Raw genomic sequence first — 19,874 nt, forward strand, 5'->3', positions numbered from 1 at the left:
TTCCCATTCGTCAGTGGAGTGCTTTCATGAAGAGTCTCCTGACTTCAGCCAGTCAGTGTGTGTAGGCCTGCGCAGTGGGGAAGGAGGAGAGACATCAAACACTTCAACAGTAAAAGCCAGCATCAGAGTTAAGAGTAAGAAGTTCAGAGTTAATATTGATACAATTACAGTTACAGGTTTGAGTTAATAACACTTTTTACTCTCTGTTTTAACTACTGTTATTATTAACTGAGTCACACATAATGGATTTCACTCCAGAGTAGAATTAACTCTACATTTACTCAGATTTAACTCTTCTCAATTTGCTGTGTATACAACATAAAGTGCGAGCTTCATTTTATTGACACAGGTTGGACTTTGTGTGTTGATGAACACATTATTTTGTAAGGCATCCACAGCAAGTAGGAGAGGCTGGAAACACCATTAGCCTGAGGTATCTTGTGTTTTATTGTATGGCAGTATATTGCGCAGGTGTTGCTTTTAATGTAGAGCTGAAACAACTGACCGTTAAATACCCATGCTGATAATAGATTTGGCATTTTCGAGCAAACGTGCTTTAATTTCAGCCTGTGAAATGTAGATCTTTCGGTTTCCTTGGTATTTAATGATAGAAAACCATCTGAGACTTTATGTTCACAGCAGTGGAACAAACTTATATCAATATACTTTTTCAAAGAACATTTTCTTCCATCTACCCCTCCCTATTTTTAGGAGACACCTGTTTCATATTTTATCTGGAGGAATGCACTGTGTTTTTTCTCAAATCTGGCATGCTAACGTTTTCTTTTTTGTGACGTGTGTGTGTGACACATTTCTATAGTCTGTTGTTGTGTTTCTGCAGGTGTCGAGTGTGGAGGTGGTGCAAGCTTACATTGACAGGATCCAGGAAGTCAACCCTCTTCTGAACGCTGTTGTAAAGACAGGCAAGAAAGAATCATTCGATCTGTTGTTCTCTTGAGCTGCAACGTTTACTCGATTAATCGATCGAAAGAAAGTTTTAATTGGCAACTATTTTGATAATCGAATAATCATTTAACGTATTTTTTGAAGCAAATATTTGCCAGTTCCGGCTGGGCCTGCAACTGATATTATTTTCATTATGATTTAGTCTGTTGATCATTTTCACTATTAATGGATCAGTTGTTTGGTCCAGAAAATGGTTAAAAATGCTGGTCAGTGTTTCCCAAAGCCCAAGATAATGTCCTCAAATGTCTTGCTTTGTCCACAACCCAAAGATATTCAGTTTATTGTCATAGAGGGGCCAGAAAATATTCACGTTTGAAAAGCTGGAATCAGAGAATTTGGAGATATTTTCTTAAAAGATTACTCAAAACGATTAATAGATTATCAGAATTGTTTGTGATTGTACTCACAAGACACACAGACACACAGGTGACCGACAAAAACACTAGAAGGAACAAGGAAACACTAGCGGCCTTTTTTAAAAACTAGACCCCTCACCGCTTCCACTCCGTCACAGAGTGTACTCTGGGCGGAGTCACTCTCACTGCCTACCTGAGTTCCCGTAGTGTATAAAAACAGCGGCCAAATTTCGGATGAACCTCTTCCTAGTGTAAACAGGATCTGAAGTTACAGATCACTCACTGCTGTTACACGTTTATCAAACAACAGCTGTATTAAGATTCAGGAACACTCAAGTGTTTTGCTAGAAGGAAACTGAAACCATTTGTCATTATTTTATGATCGTGTATGTACGAACTTATTTTGGTTAGATAGGTTTTGGACGGCACTCAAGTTGGCTGACCATCCCTTTGAGCACGCAAACGGAGTCGATGTAGGTAGGCAGAGGGAGTAGATTTTGGAAAGCCCCTATCGGCTCTTTGTACGTGATAGTAAACGGAATATTGTTGGGGTTACGGCTGGGGTAAAATGTATTTGACTCTCTTTGACAAAGTGAAACAGAAAATCTGAAATTTGTTGCTGAAAAGTGTATTAATTATATTGTAAAAACTGTCATGGTAACACTTGCCATATTTACAGTTTCCACTATGATGCATAATCTGAAAATCAAGCTCTTTTAATCAGCAGTTCACCAGAATTGCGTCAAATGATTATTCTCTCCACCCACCCCCCACCCCCACCCCTCCCTCCCGCCAGGTTTGATGCTGCACTCCAGGAGGCGGCCCAGGTGGACAAGCTGATTGAGGAGGAGACTGGAGGAGAGGAGGTGCTGGAGGACCGGCTGCCGTTACTGGGAGTCCCACTCTCTGTCAAAGAGTGCTTCGCCCTCCAGGGTAACTTCCAGAAATCAATATCCCGTAGGGCGACGTATACAAAATTTCCAAGGGACGATGTCTGCATTGAAACATCGGGATGGACTATGACATCAGGGGCGCGTGCACAAAGGTGGTGGTGGTGGGGGGGTTAAAAACTTGGCAGCCTAAAACGTTAGAAGTCGCAGTGGAAATTTTACAAGCACGGAGCAGGTAAAGCAGCAGTGAACACACAGGGTGCAGATGTTGGTTTTGGTTGTTTGATAGGCTGCTTCATTAACAAGCCCACAAGTGGCTCACCTGCTGCCGTGATAACGGATCACAGGTGGAAAAACATGGAAAAGGGGGTGGTGATAGAGAGCGGCGGGGAAAGACGGTGTGTTTACCAGAGGTGTAGGCCTCTTGTGTGTCTCGATGTTTGGAGAAGAGAATTCCGAGGAATGTGCGACGCATATTTAACATTTATAATAATAATGTTGTTGGTGATTAAAAACTGCTTTCACAAGGCGGTATAATTTGAAACATTTAGATATTTTTTTGCCAAAGGGGGTGGGGGTTTACAATCACGATGCCTGCTCAATGTTGTGATGTCTGTCAGCCATCGCCGTCTACCGGCCCCACCCTAATATCCCGTCAGTCTCTTGAAACCTGGCACTATATACATCAAAAAAACAGAGTTTGAGTTGACGTTTAACACTGGTGGTAACGTATAGTGGAGAAAGTTTAACTTCCTTCTGAATACATCATGTTGTAGATGGCCTCATGATGAAAAGACACAGAACAGTATTCCCAGCAGCTAACAATGGCTTTGAAACTAAAAACGTCTTTTACTTTTGAGTGTATTTGATGTGTTTCCGTGTTGCAGGCATGCCGAACACTGCAGGTTTGCTGTCCAGGCGAGGAGTCACGGCCACCGTCGACACTCCGTCGGTGGCCCTGCTGAAGAGAGCAGGGGCCATCCCGCTGGGCGTCACCAACACCAGTGAGCTGTGTATGTGGTGCGAGTCCCACAACCACCTCTATGGCATCACCAGAAACCCGTACGACCTGGAGAGGACACCAGGAGGAAGTTCAGGTTAGCAGCTGTTGGTTTAACATCTGACTTCTCTTCTGGGCAGGGACGCTGTCGACTTCAGGGTTCAGGGTCAAGAAGCATTTATTCAGAACATCTTATTGCAGGAGTCTCGCTCTTTGTGTCCAGGAATAGCCCTGATAATCAAATCACGCTGCAGACACACAAACCCAGAGGCTCTGGTTCCTGAAAGGGGAACTCTTAAAGGGGCAGGGGAAATCTGTTTACTGCTGCGTGTGTGAATAAAGTTGTATAAAACCTTTTATGCCTTCGGAGGGAGCCGCGCAAAATTTGATAAATCGCCTCCAGTGATGTCACTTGAGTCGGCGTCCGCCGGGGCTGAAGACTACAGGTTTGAAAAAGGACAAAAAACCTGGGGGTGTCGAGTTGGAAAGAAGTGAGCTTACCAGACCTCGGTAGCCCGCTCCTTGTCCCTGCTCGAGGCTACATTAGCAGCTACTAGCATGACGCACCCAAATCTCCAACCAAACTGCCTGTGGTTGAGATGCATTGTGGGTAATTAAGGCAACATGTTTTAACAAGGTTTTGACCCTTTTTTGGTTTCATGAGTCTGACCAGGTTGCAGGGGTCCAATGCTAAATCGGTTGTTGTTTTTAATATTACTTTACCCACGATTTATGGTTTATTCACACAAAAGGTTAAATGGATATAGTATAGATGAACTGATCATAACTAAAAATGTTGGCTTTCTTTCTCATTGCATTTATTTAGCAAAGGTTTAGGGCAGTAGGAAAGAGGATTCAATTGCGGACTTTGAGACTCGAGTAGAAGCAAAGAACAGTGGTTTATTGAAAAACTGTGGAACCTGAAGCACAGACAAGAAAAACACAGGAGTCAGGAGCAGTGCAAACAAGTGAAGCAAGTATAGAGCGGGTTTTTAAATACTACAGGTCTTGATTACGGCAGGGCCGTCAGGTGTATTTAGGAGCCACAGGGGATTAGATGATTGGAGCCTAGGGAGGAAAGCCAGGAGCGCCACGCCCAGACACACAAACACTGGGACAGACAAACAGGTGACTGACAAAAACACTAGGAGGAACAGAGGAAACACTGCAGACTGCAGCTGGATCATGACAGCAAATTCTTTTGTCCATTTACTGTGAGTGCATTGAAACTCTCAAGTTACAAGAGCTACGTGTCTTTTGGAAGAGGATCCGACCAAAAACCAAGTAAAACTGTGTTCAGCGCTACAGTGTAAGTTAAACATTAATAAGATCAGATAAAAACAATTACATAAAGACAATAAAAGGCTTCTTGTTGTCCAGGACCATAGGTCTCATTTACACTGGGGTCGCTGGGGACATGTCCCCACCGCTTTTTTTAAATGGTTGATTTTGTCCACATCACTTTTTGAAAGCATTTTCTAAAAGTTTTCTGCAAATTAGCTTGCAACAAGAAATGTTAAATAACAAATAAAAATTCTACAAGAAAGGTTTAATTGCACACAATGAATGAATAAAATGCAATGAAAATATAGAATGAAACAGATCTTGTCCAAAAGAGTAACTTCAATCAATAATATTTTTATATTCTTAATTGTCACCGGCCACATGAATTTGGTTTCCCTTCATATAAATTTCCACCATAAAGTGGTGCAAAAAATGTCTCTAGAATGCAGGAAATTAAGAGTTTAATGCACAAAATCATCTGGGGGAGGACCTGCCAATCAAGTGACCTTTTTCATCAATGAATATTTCTCATAAATGGCATTGGAATATCTTGTAGTAATTGTGCATTATCACGTCTCGTGGACCAAGTGTTTCGTCACACCCCTAATATGAGCCCCTAAATGTCCCCACAACTTTTCAACAAAAAGTGACACCCTTGTCCAGAACTACAATACTAAACCAATATCTGATCTTGTGATATCATATTATAGAATATTGTCTGTTAATCTTGAAGTAGTCTTCGTCATCGAGATACTCAGCTAGTTTTGTTGATATCATACAGCCAGTAGCTGTCAGCTGCACCTTGGGGAATTTTGGAGCTGCCAGATTCACCAAATTATCTTTCCTCTCTCTGTCTCCTCTTTGCCTGCCTCAGGTGGGGAGGGCAGTATACTGGGAGCAGCAGGCGCAGTCATTGGCGTGGGCTCAGACATCGGTGGCAGCATCCGAATGCCCTGTTTCTTCAACGGTATATTTGGCCATAAAACCACTCCCGGTAAGAGAAAGTAAATTTTAAATGTATGTTAATGTAGTCAGTCCATATTCAGTGTGCTGCTACAATATCCGTTGTACAAAACTGTATAGATAAGAAATAATAAAATGGCAGTCAATAGCTGTCTGGTCCACAACAAGCATCGTTTTTGTGGAAGCTCTAAAAGCCTCACTGTACGTGACCTGCTCCGCTCCAGACGGCAGACAGACACAGTTAGCGACTAGCTGGTGAACACAGTGGAGCATTTAGCAGCTAAAGAGCCAGATATTTCTCTCAGGAGTTGGTGGAGACCAAACAAGAGTGGAACATAACTGTTAATTAATATTTAATATTTTGCCTTCATTTATCCAGGAACAAAACTCAGCTTCTGCAGGTTAAAAGAACACGCTTATAAATCAGACTTCTCTGTAACTGTGATGTGTGTCTGCAGGTGTCGTGTCGTGTGAGAACCAGTACCCTCCTTACTCTGGCAGACACGAAGAGTACCTCAGCACTGGTCCCATGTGCCGCTACGCTGAGGACCTGCTGCCCTTGCTCAATATCATGGCAGGACCCAAAGCCCACATGTAAGAGCTCAGCTGGTGTCTGTCGCTTCAGGGAAGATCCCTTTTTTTTTTTTTTTTTTTTTCACGGCCTTACTTTATAAACAAATTCTTTAAAAGCTGACGCAGCACACGCAGAAGGCTTCTTCAAATAGTGCAGCACGTTCCCTTTGCTCGTGCACATCTGCAGTTGTTATGTTGCCAGCCTTGCTGTGAGAGGCGTACTTGGAGGCAGCAGGAAGAAAAAGTCTAAGTTGTAATATTTTAATAGCTTGTATAGACAAATTGTTGAGATGAAGATATGGCAATCACCTGGAGGCACATCCATCAATTCACTGCAGCTGTTTGGTAACAATAATCTGCACAATAAATACCCACACACTGCTATTTATCTCTTGATACTTCTTTTTATGCTACACAGATGTGGTAACAGTCCTCATGCAAGAACATTTGTCTTACTTTTTTCTGTGAGGTTTGCATCCCATCCCCACCACTGCGTTTTGGAGACCTTTTGCTACGTTTGCGTTTTTTTTTAAACAAAAAGGGAGTAGTGTAGATGGGACCTTAAAGGTATCCTGTGGAGGTTTTGACCTCTTGTAGCAGAAGAGAAGACTGGTTGCAAAGTAAACATGGATGCAGGTTTAAAAAAACAAACTCTTCTTTGTTAATGAATGTAAACACAACTTTTATTTGTTTTAAAAACAATCCCACAAGGCACCTTTTAAATGAAACTTGCACAACCTTTCGTCAGTCTTTTCGTCACATGCCACAAATTCTCTTAAATCACTTGTACGTGCCTTTAAGAATTAATCTGTTCACGTGAGAGTTTCTTGCTTGTGGCCCAATGTTTCCATCACAAATGGTCTTTCTCAGTTAGAGTGAAGGTGTGACAGGAATTAGATGCAAATATGCCATGTAGAAATGTAAATAATGTCGTTATTCACTGGAACCTTTTATCAAGTGTATGCAAACAACTTGGACCAAAATCTAAAGGGCCTTAAAGAGTCAGGTTTGAGTCACACATTCAAACCCCGACAGTGTTTGTTGAGATCAGATCTTTGAGGTACAGTGGTTAAACATTGATCAATGTGTACACAGGTTGTCCTTAAACATGAAGGTTGACCTAAAGAAGCTGCGGTTCTTCACCATCCCTCACGACGGCGGCTCTCTTATGACGTACCCCGTCAGCAAAGAGCTCATAGAGATCCAGAGGAAGGTGTGTTGAATCTAGGTCACTCCTGCAGACTGAGTGTTGGGAAACACGACATCTCAGGACGGTTTTCAGAAGTAAAATCATGTGATTTTCTCCAGGTGGTGGAGCGTCTGGAGGCCGACCTCGGCGTGAAAGTCCAAGAAGTGCGTTTCCCTGAGCTCTGCTACAGCTTCCAGATCTGGAACACCTACATGGGTCTTCCTGACAAGGAGGGCAAGGTAGGTCCTCTTGACCCAGAGCAGCGTGTCTATACATGTCTGTGAAGAGCAGTTATTGGACACGCCTGCTGAGTATTTTAGCAGTTTTTCTGGTCGACGAATGAAAAATAAACAGGCGTTAGTTACTTTGCTGTTGTCAAAACTCTCTGTCTAATCAAGTCACAGAACCTACTCTGCTGCCCAGAACTGGTTCACTAATCTGTTTAGCTTTAGCATCACACACACACACACACACACACACACACACACACACACACACACACACACACACACACACACACCACGCTGTTCCTCTATCCCTGTGGGGACATCTCATTGACGTAATGCATTCCTTAGCCCCTTACCCTAACTTTAACCATCACAACTACATGCCTAACGTGAACACTAAAACCACGACTTAACCCTCAAAAAGTCCTCTCTACCTGTGGGGACCTAACATTTTGTCCCTCTGAGGACTGCAGGGTGCTTTGGTTAGTCTGATTATTATTGCCTCCATGCCATTCAGTTTCCTGGTTTGGAATACGGTAAATTACTTTAAGACAATAGTTAAGGTGGAATGTTTGTACATTCACTACAGTTTTTAGGCACTTGAAACTTACTGGAGTATTTCTGTTATGCTACTTGCATACATATGATGACCTCATAAACTTGAATTCTCCACCCTTCTTGTGACCTTTTACAAAAAACAGTATTGTCTGGTTGGAAACCCTTTGTCACATTTTACACTTTGAGTTGTTAGCAGTGTTTCCACTCTAAGCTTCTCGGATGGTAGTTTGAGATTCAAAGAGTTTAAAGTATCTACAAAAGAGTCCAAAATATGAATAAAAATGTATGTAGATTCTCTTCCTTCCTCTTCTGTTAATCATCTCCTGATGTTTTATTTTGTGACCCTATCAAGGGGTCTGACCACTGGACTAAATTACCTATCTGTATACAGTGTAATTAAAAATAGCTCGACCAGCTACAACAATAAAATGTTACTTTCTGAGCTTCAAGTTAACGAGGTGTGTGCATCTTTCACCACTGATTAAACTAGGCTGAAGAAAGGTATTTAAAACAAACGCATTGCCTTAATGAAACCTTTTACAGAACTGTTCACATTAAAGGCACTATATGAGAATTTCCAATGGTTTAATGGTGGCGCCACCAAGTGGTGATATCAAAAAAGACACCGTGGTAGACGCCAAAAGGCTCCCGGCTCTCTGTGGCAATTTCTCTTTGTTAAGATGGAGAAAAAAAATGATATTCTGACAATTTAAATTACTCATAATTTGTCATGATTTCTTTTCTTGGTGTGACTGTGAATGAATAATCAGCCCTCTTTGATGCCAAACTGGAAGTAACGTCACATCTCACTTCAAAAACTTGCTTGAGTTTCACCAAAGAAGACACGGTTCTGCACCTCCATAAAGATAATGTTCCTCACTTACCTGAGTAAGAGCGATGCTTTTGAACAATCATTATTATTTATTTATTTCAATTAATCGGGCTTCAATATTTGAGAGAGATGTACGGTGAATAGAATACGCTGTATTTCCCAACACTAGGTGACAGAAATGACAGATGTTCCCCACTTAAGTGGAGTTAGAACTTTTTTTGCCATGAAACCCCAAATTTAAATAAAAGAAAGCATTTCAGGGAAATATTTGTAATCCAACTCTCCCAAATGTCTTCGTGTGTGTGTGTGTGTGTGTGTATATTCCTTGCTGAAAGTAAGCATAGGAGGCTTCATAAAGGCCGCTAGTGTCCACATTCACACCTGTTAACGGAAAAGCGTTGTATTACTGCAAAGCAGAGCAACAGAGGACAGCGGGTTATAGTCCCTCAATAACTGCTTTATTGTGGCACAAAGGAGAGCCTGATGTTGAGATAACAGTTTAGTCAGTCCACTTACACAGGTTAGTGTTACTAGAGTGATTATGGTCGCTCTACACACTGAGGAGTCTGGTGACAAAAGAAAAGATGACTGTTGGGAGCAGCACAGGAAATCTAATATACACACTCGGTCTACTTTATGTGACCATAGAAAGAGGAATCCACAATTTTAAAATATTTTCTTCCCTCAGCCTCCTCAGGCTTTTGCTGAGCTGTTGGGGGAACCAGGACGACCCGTGCGGCCTCTGTGGGAGCTGCTGAAATGGATGGTGGGAAAATCAGAGCACACCATGGCTGCTATTGGTAAGAGGGAAACAATATGTCACATTTGTTTTAATTGGAAGTAATCAATCAATTTTGGCTTCGTTCTTGTTTCAGGACTGTCTTCGTTTGTTAATATTTGTTTTCATCGGTGCAGCACTATGGAACTGTGGTTGTTCAGTCTGGTGTTATTCTGGCAGACGCCGTCCTGAAGCTGCAGCAGCTTTCCATTAAGTGAACTATGTGTGTGTGACGTCTTCAGGTCTGGCCCTGGTGGAGATGTCTCAAGGGTCCAAACCTTCGACCTCTGTCATCCAGCAGAAGGACAAGCTGCAGAAGGAGGTGGAGGAGCTGCTGGGGACTGATGGTGTTTTGCTTTACCCCTCACACCCCAGAGTGGCTCCCAAACACCACCACCCGCTCTTCAGACCCTTTGACTTCGCCTACACAGGTCAGTCCGTGTTAAAGCTACAGCACCACAGTTCAGTCTCACTTTATAAAAGACAGAGCAGTTCTTTGAGCATTTTCTACAAGCTGCCACTTGATTTTGCAGGTAGAAATTTAGATGTTACAATCTGTTTGTTTACTGGGTCACACCACTTTTATCTGGTAGGATTTAAGATGCAGAATGGCTGCTGGAGGGGCCACAAGTGAATTTTTAAAATTTTTTTTTATATTATCTTAGGATACATTATTTGACATTATTACGCAAAAAGGCCATGTAATTGCAACTATTACTCATAATTTGTAAATGTCTGGTGAATTAATATCTGATATTATAGAAACTAGCATCCAAACATGATGCAGGAGTATGGGATCTGCGTTACCTTAACTAAAATTCAGACAGGATGATTATTAAGGCTTCTTCTTCCATGACAATGGCCCTGTAAAATGATTATTTCTAGTTATACAACATCTCCCGGCCTCCACTGAAGCTGTCAGAATGTGCTTGAGTCCTCTTATTTTTGTTTCCATGTATGAAACCATTTCATCCACTCTCCTCTACCTCCAGGTATAATCAACATCCTCGGGCTGCCGATCACACAGTGCCCTCTGGGTCTGGGTGAGGAAGGTCTGCCCCTGGGTGTGCAGGTTATTGCCGGGAAGCTGCATGACCATCTGACCCTCGAGGTGGCTCTGTATCTGGAGAAGACGTTTGGGGGCTGGAGGGACCCCGGAGCCAACTGAACCCAGCACCAGTACTGAATCTCCAGACTGGAGCTGGTTGGGTTTGGAGTTGCGGTACTCTTTATCTGCCTTGCTGCTTGCAAGTCAGTCAGATGGTTGAATGTTGAAAAGTTTGATTTTTGCACTAATGATTAATCTGTCATTCCAATAGGTCATGATTTTATCTTTTACCCTGTTCAGGTTATGTCACGAGCACAAGCTTTAACAGTTGATTTTTTTTTAATATATATTTTTTAAATATAAGTAGAAATATATTTCATCGAGCGTAACTCTCAGAAGGTCAGTACATGTCAGGTTCGAGGTTTTAAAGGCCCTGCACATCCACACACGAGTTTCTGTTGTAGACTTCTGCTCATGTTCACACTTGTCAGCTTGGAGTTTGTTGATGTTACCCGACTCCGTCTATGCTAAAGAATCACAAAAGGTGTCATTTGAGCTGGTGCAACTAATCTAGAGCGAGGACAATCTTGTGAGGAGGACATGCCTGCACATGCCAGAGGAGGTCCAGTCAGCCACAATAATAAAACCTCATGAATGTTTATTTATTTTACTAGGTAGTAATGCTTAGAAAACCTTTTGTTGCAGGGTAATGTTATTCATGCCTAATTGCAGTTAATCGATTATGCCTGTTTTATGCTGCAACTTATGAGTTAATTAATAAAAAAAAAGGAAATCTTTCTTTCTCATTTATTACTTTATAATAAAAAGCTCTCTTTGCAGCAGGTCTGTTTGGGTCAGATGGTTGTTATCCTCAGGCCTGTCTCTTCAGCTAATGACACCAAATCAAGAAGGCGGCAACAGTTAAATTCTGAAGTCCCGGTAAACGGGTTCGTCACTCACAAAATACAGAAAAAGCTCATTTCAACACAATTCATCATCGCAATTTCCCGCAAAATGTTGTCACACATCAGCTTGTCACTTCCTTGTTTACCAGCCGCAGCCCCTACAACATTCCAACATTCATTGCAATTTTTGTTTTTTTAAAAGCTGCTGCAAAATCAGGCATTGTAGGCCACAACAATAAATAATTTTAAAAAAAAGGTTCGCGAAATCCTTTCAGTTCATTCGCTTTCTTGCTTTAGAATTAAAATTGATACTACTCATGCCTGTACAATAAATATGAAGTTACAGAAAAAAAGTAACCTCACACAAAGGCTGGAAACAGCCTGGCTGTGTTTAAAGGTCCCTAAATCTGCCTACCAGCACCGTTAAAAGCTCACTAATTTAAACATTGTTTATTTAGTCTGTACAAACACTGGAGTGTAAATGTCATGTTGTGGTTCAATGTGTGGGACTATTTCTTGGCTGAACTGTTCCTTTATACTCACCAGGTAAACAAGGGTGAGTGTGATTACAGGGACTCAGGCCCACTTTGATAAAAACACTGCTGAAATGTTTCACATTTATGCACCAGAATTTAAGAAACCCTCCCAAATATATTTGCATTGTAGTGAAGGGAGAAAAAAGCAAACAGAAAGCACAAACACGACACAACTGAAGAATTCCCCCACCCAAAAAATACAAAATAAGTGAGTGAGTAAAGTAAGAAAGATGAGAAACGCCCCCCTGGAGTCTGTTGTCACTTTATTTTCTTCCCTTCTTTTGAAAAAGGATGAAAAATTATTAAACATCTACCAGAAGTCTCCAAACAGAACTTGACAGTATTAAGAACTATTCACCGCTCATCTTTTGGTCATCTCTATGATGACTGTCATTATTGTTCTCTTTCTTGTAGTCGTCACAAATCATGATTGTGTTCTGAAAGGTCGACGATAAGCTGTGAATGTCACATTCATACAGAAAAATACAGACAGCTCGTCTTTCTGTCTTTGTAGACACGGGACATGCTTGTACCTCAACAGTACAAATGTTGGAAAGGCGCCCACTGGGACAATAATTCCTCTTCTCAGACTCTTATAACTCTCTCACCCCTCCTGACCACAGCGTCATTCAGGAATCGGAGGAGACTTAAAAACTGAAACAATAAAAAGGGAAACAACCAAACAAAAAGTACAGAAATATTCTTCAGTCCTGCATTTTGGCGGTGCAGGAAAAGGGAGGCCTTTTCTCTCCTCTACGATGTCTCACCCGCGCAGTGCTTCATTTGGCCCAAATGTGTATGCAAATACTTGTTTGTGTAAACATGTTTCTTTTTTTGACGTGGATAAGAAATTTGTGGGTGTGTGATTTTGAGCGAGCGAAGCGCCTCAGGAGGTGTTGGTGATGGGTTTGTATTTCTTGAGGCGGGTCCACTGTCCTGTGGAGTAGTTCATTTCAAAGACCGTGTCCACCAGCATGGTGGTGCTGCCGGTGCCGTCTGCTTTGGGCAGAACCTCCGTGTGTTCGCTCAGCTTGATCTGGATGATGTCCCCCTGCTCCGGGCACGGATTCTCTGCAGGACAGACCGAAGGAACCACACTGGTTATTACAGGACCTACCAGGTTTGTGTGCAGCATCAACTCTTACCAGGATCTAAGGCTGGATACCGGGAATTTAGATCCCTGTATTTCTTGGATTTTTTTTTTTTGCCAAAATCAGGTTCTATATCAGAAAAACACCTGCTGGTTTTCAGCGCATGTTTGCAGAAAGTGTTCACTTACTGAAGATGATCATATTTACAAAACACCTTCTCCAAACGTCATGAATGCTAGATAGATATAGTGCAATCTTCAAATGCTGTTTCACTAATTCTTCCAATTATTTTTTTGTTAAATGGTAGTTTACAGTTCAGCTGCAATATAGGTTTCTAAATATGTGAAGAAAGCAATCGGCTCTGCAGACCACTATCTCTAATCAGAGCGCAAGAACAGAGCTCCCATTCCCCAAACCACTGAAACAATATACATTGTTCAAAAAAATGAAGGGAACACTTAAACAACACAATGTAACTCCAAATCAATCACACTCCTGTGAAATCAAACTGTCCATGTAGGAATCAACACTGATTGACAATCAATTTCACATGCTGTTGTGCAAATGGAGGTGGAAATTATAGGCAATTAGCAAGACACCCCCAGTAAAGGAGTGGTTCTGCAGGTGGTGACCACAGACCACTTCTCAGTTCCTATGCTTCCTGATATTTTGGTCACTTTTGAATGCTGGCGGTGTTTTCACTCTAGTGGTAGCATGAGACGGAGTCTCCAACCCACACAAGTGGCTCAGGTAGTGCAGCTCATCCAGGATGGCACATCAATGCGAGATGTGGCAAGAAGGTTTGCTGTGTCTGTCAGCGTAGTGTCCAGAGCATGGAGGCGCTGCCAGGAGACAGGCCAGTACACCCAGGAGACGTGGAGGAGGCCGTAGGAGGGCAACAACCCAGCAGCAGAACCGCTACCTCCCACCTTTGTGCAAGGAGCAGCAGGAGGAGCACTGCCAGAGCCCTGCAAAATGACCTCCAACAGGCCACAAATGTGCATGTGTCTGCTCAAACGGTCAGAAACAGATTCCATGAGGGTGGTATGAGGGCTCGACGTCCACAGGTGGGGGTTGTGCTTACAGCCCAACACTGTGCAGGACCAGAGAACACCAAGATTGGCAAATTCGCCACATGTGACAGACGTGACAGAGTCTGGAGACGCTGTGGAGAACGTTCTGCTGCCTGCAACATCCTCCAGCATGACCAGTTTGGCGGTGGGTCAGTAATGGTGTGGGGTGGCATTTCTTTGGGGGGCCGCACAGCCCACCATGTGCTCGCCAGAAGTGGCCTGACTGCCATTTGGTGCCGAGATGAGATCCTCAGACCCCTTGTGAGACCATATGCTGGTGCGGTTGGCCCTGGGTTCCTCCTAATGCAAGACAATGCTAGACTTCATGTGGCTGGAGAGTGTCAGCAGTTCCTGCAAGAGGAAGGCATTGATGCTATGGACTGGCCCGCCCGTTCCCCAGACCTGAATCCAATTGAGCACATCTGGGACATCATGTCTCGCTCCATCCACCAACGCCACGTTGCACTACAGACTGTCCAGGAGTTGGCGGATGCTTTAGTCAAAGGTCTGGGAGGAGATCTCTCAGGAGACCATCCGCCACCTCATCAGGAGCATGCCCAGGCGTTGTAGGGAGATCATACAGGCACGTGGAGGCCACACACACTACTGAGCCTCATTTTGACTTGTTTTAAGGACATTACATCAAAGTTGGATCGGCCTGTAGTGTAGGTTTTCCACTTTGATTTTGAGTATGACTCCAAATCCAGACCTCCATGGGTTGATAAATTTGATTTCCATTGATAATTTGTGTGATTTTGTTGTCAGCACATTCAAATATGTAAAGAAAGGAGTATTTAATGAGATTATTTCATTCATTCAGATCTAGGATATGTTATTTTGGTGTTCCCTTTATTTTTTTTGAGCAGTGTATGTTGACATGGCTGCATGTGTTCGATTTACCCACCTGGTCTACATATTTACATTGGACTTGTGAACCTCTGTACTGAAAAACAGAGGGTCAGCCGTAACCAGGAATATTTCTCATGTCACAACTCAGAATAACTCTATATAACTCTATCTATAATCAAATTTAATTTGAATGAATAGGAGGTTTCTGTGTCCCATCTACAGTGAAACTTCTTATCCTGCTCTTAAATATCACTTTGCATTGTAAAGTACAACTGAAAGGCAGCATTCAGCGGCCTGGGAACCAGATGAATCTGCAGGCTCAGGTTTCATTTCCTCTGGCAGGTACATCTGGCTGCCTTCCCATTCAGTTTTGTTCAATCTGTCATCATGTCAGTTTTTAACAAACTGGATGGTACAGTTTTTCTAAAAGAACAACAAACTGCACTTTACTCTACTTCAGATAAGATTTGGTACATTTCATTTACCAGCTACGCTTCATCACACGTTCCATCGCTTTGATTGGTTGTAGGTCTCTATTTTAGGCATTTTGGTCTGTGCCCGTTGGTAACACCCCTTGAAAATCTACAATGAACTGAGAGGTTTGCAATGTGCAAATTGGTCTGGCGATGCACAGCTAAGCATTCACCACATTCACTTTGGAAATTTGAGTTTTTAGGAGAATCTTAAACCATTCAAGCTCACACATCTTTCTTTTATCTGAGACTTTTTTTATCTGGGATTTTACCATGTCAGTATTTTTCGTTTTAGTTTTGTGATGTGAAGGATTTGCTAAGAAACTACAAGAAAACCAGTAAATATTTTTGCATATTTCACGCATGAGGAGGAATAAATACATTTTCAGTTCATGTTTTGTTCAAGGTGGGGTAGGCAAATTATTTCAGAAGCATTTTAGTTTTACTTGTTTAAGTTCTCTTTACATCCGGTCAGCAAACAAATCAAATATAACAAATGCTGCAAATGAATGAAATGACTAGCTGGCCTACCTACCTACCTGCATGCACTCATACTGCATAAAAATGTGTTTTGTAGAAGTGGCTTTGGGAGGCCTGAAGGGAGGGGGTGTCTCTTGCTAGTTTCTCCAATGTCATCTACCTCAGCTTTAACGCTACTGTGTGTGTCACATATAGAGACTTTCACTGATCTTTTTTTTTTTTTTTTTTACTCCTTCTAGTGACAGATAAAGCATAAACCTTCCTGCTAAAACGTGTTATGTGCTTCAGGATTTTGCTTGTTCTACAGGAGTTATAGCTCATTTCCAAAACACAATAGATCAAATAAGCTGAGGAAACACTAACTTGTCATATGGCGCTTTTCCATAACCACTACCGGCTCGCCTCGCCTCTACAGTGCTCCGTTTTCCATTGCAGATAGTACCCCTTAATGTAGCTTGTCGTCATAGCGACGCCACACACAACTGCCGTGACATAATGTTCAATGCGACACACACACCAGCGACCCACACAGCTTTCTCTTTGTTTAAGTTAAAACATTTCAACATTCCTCAGAATGTAAAGACAGATAAGCGGTATGAAAACCTTCCAGCTGTGTTTTCCTCTGCCGTTGTTGCTGCAGCGGTCTGTGTGACGGCAGAGCAGAGGGCTCTGTGAGCGGGCGGCTGGCCGGCCTCACATGCTCCTCCCGCGGGTTGGCACAGGCTTCCCCCGCAGCCAATCGCGGAGCTCCTCAACTCCAAAAACTTTCCAGCACATGATTGTTCAGAGAGAATATTCACTATTCACTGCATCATCATTGCGTGCACCAGACAGGCCGGCAGCAGAAAGTTTTATATTTTACAATTTTCATATGTAATTTCATCACTAAATCCACTTCTGAGAAGTTTTGAGGTGACAAATCAGCTGTGTAGATATCAAATATTGACAGTTTTACGAAAAGTGATGGCAGAACAATCAGCAGTCTGCTGTGTTTTCACGTCACATTTTAGTATCGCCTCAGCTCGCTTGGAACCTCGATTGAGGTGATACGAATAAAAGTACCTGGAAGCAGGTACAACTTTTCCACAATGGAAACCCAAACAAAGGCGAGTCGAGGCGAGTTGAGCTGGTACTGTTCAGTGGAAAGGGGGCTATAGTGACAGGATAAAAATGTTCTGCTTGCACATTTTAACAGTCACTCAGAAAGGGAAAGGCAGCGAGAAAGGTGACATCAGGCTTAAAGCTGAAACTTTACACCAATAAGAAATGAGTATTTGTTTAGGAAAGTTTGCATCAGGCAGCTTTAAGATTACCTCTGGATCCAGCCATGAAGCCCAGGATGAGGGCCTTTTCTGGTCTGGTGACCTTGTTGGCCGTCTTGAACATCTCCTGGGCTGCGTACATCTGGTCTCTCTGAGGAGCAGAAACAAACTCAGTTGAGCAGAACACTGAGAGCTTAAATACGTAGATCTTACTAGACACATTCTAACACACTGAAGTCTCAAAGAGGAGTTTCTGTTGTTTCCACCTTACCGTGAGTGACAGATTCTTTTTGGGCTGGGGCTGCGGTGCCGTCGGGGTTGGTGTCGGGGTGGGGGTCTGAGGTGTGCTGGGAGGCTGGCTGGGGGTCTCCGGTTGGCTGGCTGTCGCAGCTGCTGGGGGCCCGTTGCTGGCGGGGGTGGAGGCCGGCGTGCTGGGGGATGTGGGGGCTGCAGGATTAGCCGTGTTGCTCGCGTTGTACATAGGTGTCCTCTGTTTGTACTGGCCTGGTAAGGTGGCAGTGGCGCCAGCGCCCGCCGTTGCAGACTCCTCTGGTTGGCGAGCCGACTGCAGCGTTTCCCTTCCCGAACCGCCAGCATTCGCTTTAGAGGAGGTTGGTGAAGAACAGACGTTGGGAGATTGACATGATGCCAGCAGGGGCACTTTTAAGTGAACTTGAACCCTTAATCTGACAATACAATGCTGTGCGGTCTCATCTAACCTGGCTGTGCCTCGGAGCTGGGAATGTAAGATGAGGAGGGAACCATGCTGGGTGTGGCCGGCAGGTAGCTCGTTGACGGCAGAGGATTCTCGTTCAAGGCCCCCAGTTTCTGAAATACAAATCCAAAGACAGAAAGATAAGGGAGAGGGTAATGTGAGACAAACTGGGACATATCAAGAATGTTTAAGCGGTGCGACCACAAGTACCTGCGCAGAGACGAGGCCGGCAGCATAGTCGGGTGTGGTGTTTTCCACCACTGCTTCTTCTTTGGCTGCTTTCTCTCCGGCCTCCGTTTCTACGGCAGAAGAAAACATTAAGTAAGCATCAGTGCAATCACACATTTCCTGGCTAACGAGTTGGTGGTGTAGCTCTTAAGCTCAAATTGATGGAGGGCTGCAAGTATAAATACCCAAAGTCTTTCTTCTCCTCTTGGCTTCTCTTCCAGCTCCGACCATATCCAGCTCCGAAATATCTAACAGCTGGAAAGGAGAAAAAAGGCCAACTGTGAGAAAAATGCTAACCTGCAAACACAAAGTATGCAAGAACTAAATGACTGAATAAGAACAAGCAGAAGTTTTGGACATTACCTTGACCCCCCTCTCCTTACGCAGCGGCGTCCGTGCAGGGGCAATAGGTGTGCGGTTACTGGGAGGGCTGAACATACTGGGGGCGGTGGGACTGCGAAATGGGGCCTTGGGGATCCCTTTGAGAGGAGCTGTGATGCAAATATTGACACAGCTATCATTTAGAATAAGCAACGCTTATTGTTTATTATATTTTTTAAAGAAATAAATGAGCCCGATCATTAAAATAATAACAGTTTGTAGTGCTCAATCAAGAAACTCACTAGTAGTGTCAATCTTTTTGACCAGTCCTCTTCCTTTGGCGTGAAAAGGCACTCCAGCTGTCTTTTTCAGCTGTTGGGCTGTTTCTGTGGCTAGAAGAGAAGAGAGAAGATTATACAATAAAATATAATTCTTATATTTAAACACGGACATTAAAACTGTAAACAAACAAATGAATGATTAACAAATCTTGTATGCACTTGTGACCAATGTTAACAACAACAAATGTACCAAAAGTAAGCCACAGAAGATAAAAACCACACAGTTATATGCGTTAAGAAAGTATTAGTGTAAGTACATTTCTGTAGCAGCTCTGCTCTGAGCGTTGCACTCTTGGGCTTCCTCTTCAGCTGGAAATGTTTGACGGGGGGTGTGAGGGGTCCAACCAGAGTGGTTAACGCACTCTTGTTCAGGTACTGGCACTCCAGAGGAAGCATGGCAGAGGCCTCGCACTCGCTCACTGGGGAAGAGACGGGATTAAAAAAATAATAAATTTACCTTTAGATAATGTAGCTGCTTTGAGCATCTACCACTCAGTTTGATACCAGACTTGCAGATGTTCCCTGGCTGTTCAAATGTGTGCAGTTTTATACTAATTTTAAACAGCTGGTTGTCATGACACCTGAGTGAAACCACTATATGTGATGCTGAATAATCGTTATGAAGGCCTGAATACTTAATGAGATTAGAACTGTGTGATTAAGAAATACCTGAACATAAAGCAAACGTCAGGAAGTGTACGGCAGTGAGTCTGCATAAAGATCTTGTATTTAAATCTTCTCTATAAGCACAGTTATCTTAGCATGTTTCATATTATCAGTACAATAATCAGTGAGTTATCAAGAAAGGAAATTCTCACACTCGTGAGCTGAAGTACGCCATGTTTGTTTTACTAAAACAGTAGTAGAAATACAACTGAGTATGTGCATTTATTACACACAAATAAAACTGAAATCTATGCTCCCACCTTACAAAAC

At 42.9% G+C, this 19,874-nt stretch overlaps 2 protein-coding genes across 2 annotated transcripts; one reads left to right on the forward strand and one right to left on the reverse strand.

Moving 5' to 3' along the window:
• Nucleotides 1-841: 841 nt before the first annotated feature.
• Nucleotides 842-11,500, forward strand: LOC119884652 (fatty-acid amide hydrolase 2-A-like; the record flags this gene model as incomplete). The annotated part of the gene is given in 10 exon segments (XM_038695026.1): nt 842-945; nt 2,119-2,255; nt 3,100-3,309; nt 5,371-5,490; nt 5,918-6,053; nt 7,128-7,245; nt 7,341-7,460; nt 9,527-9,638; nt 9,859-10,047; nt 10,609-11,500. Coding segments are annotated over 10 exon segments (1,422 nt in total), but the record flags the coding sequence as incomplete, so codon positions are not given.
• An 851-nt stretch (nt 11,501-12,351) lies between these two features.
• On the reverse strand, nt 12,352-19,357 carry LOC119884651 (negative elongation factor A-like; the record flags this gene model as incomplete). Its single annotated transcript, XM_038695025.1, is given in 9 exon segments — nt 12,352-13,176; nt 17,385-17,484; nt 17,605-17,933; nt 18,053-18,161; nt 18,259-18,347; nt 18,462-18,531; nt 18,640-18,767; nt 18,900-18,989; nt 19,196-19,357. Coding segments are annotated over 9 exon segments (1,262 nt in total), but the record flags the coding sequence as incomplete, so codon positions are not given.
• Nucleotides 19,358-19,874: the final 517 nt, after the last annotated feature.

Source organism: Micropterus salmoides, unplaced genomic scaffold (genome assembly GCF_014851395.1).
Source record: "Micropterus salmoides isolate LMB-PRFRI ecotype aquatic unplaced genomic scaffold, ASM1485139v1 Ms_hic_scaffold_3608, whole genome shotgun sequence".
NCBI classification, from domain to species: Eukaryota; Metazoa; Chordata; class Actinopteri; order Centrarchiformes; family Centrarchidae; genus Micropterus; species Micropterus salmoides.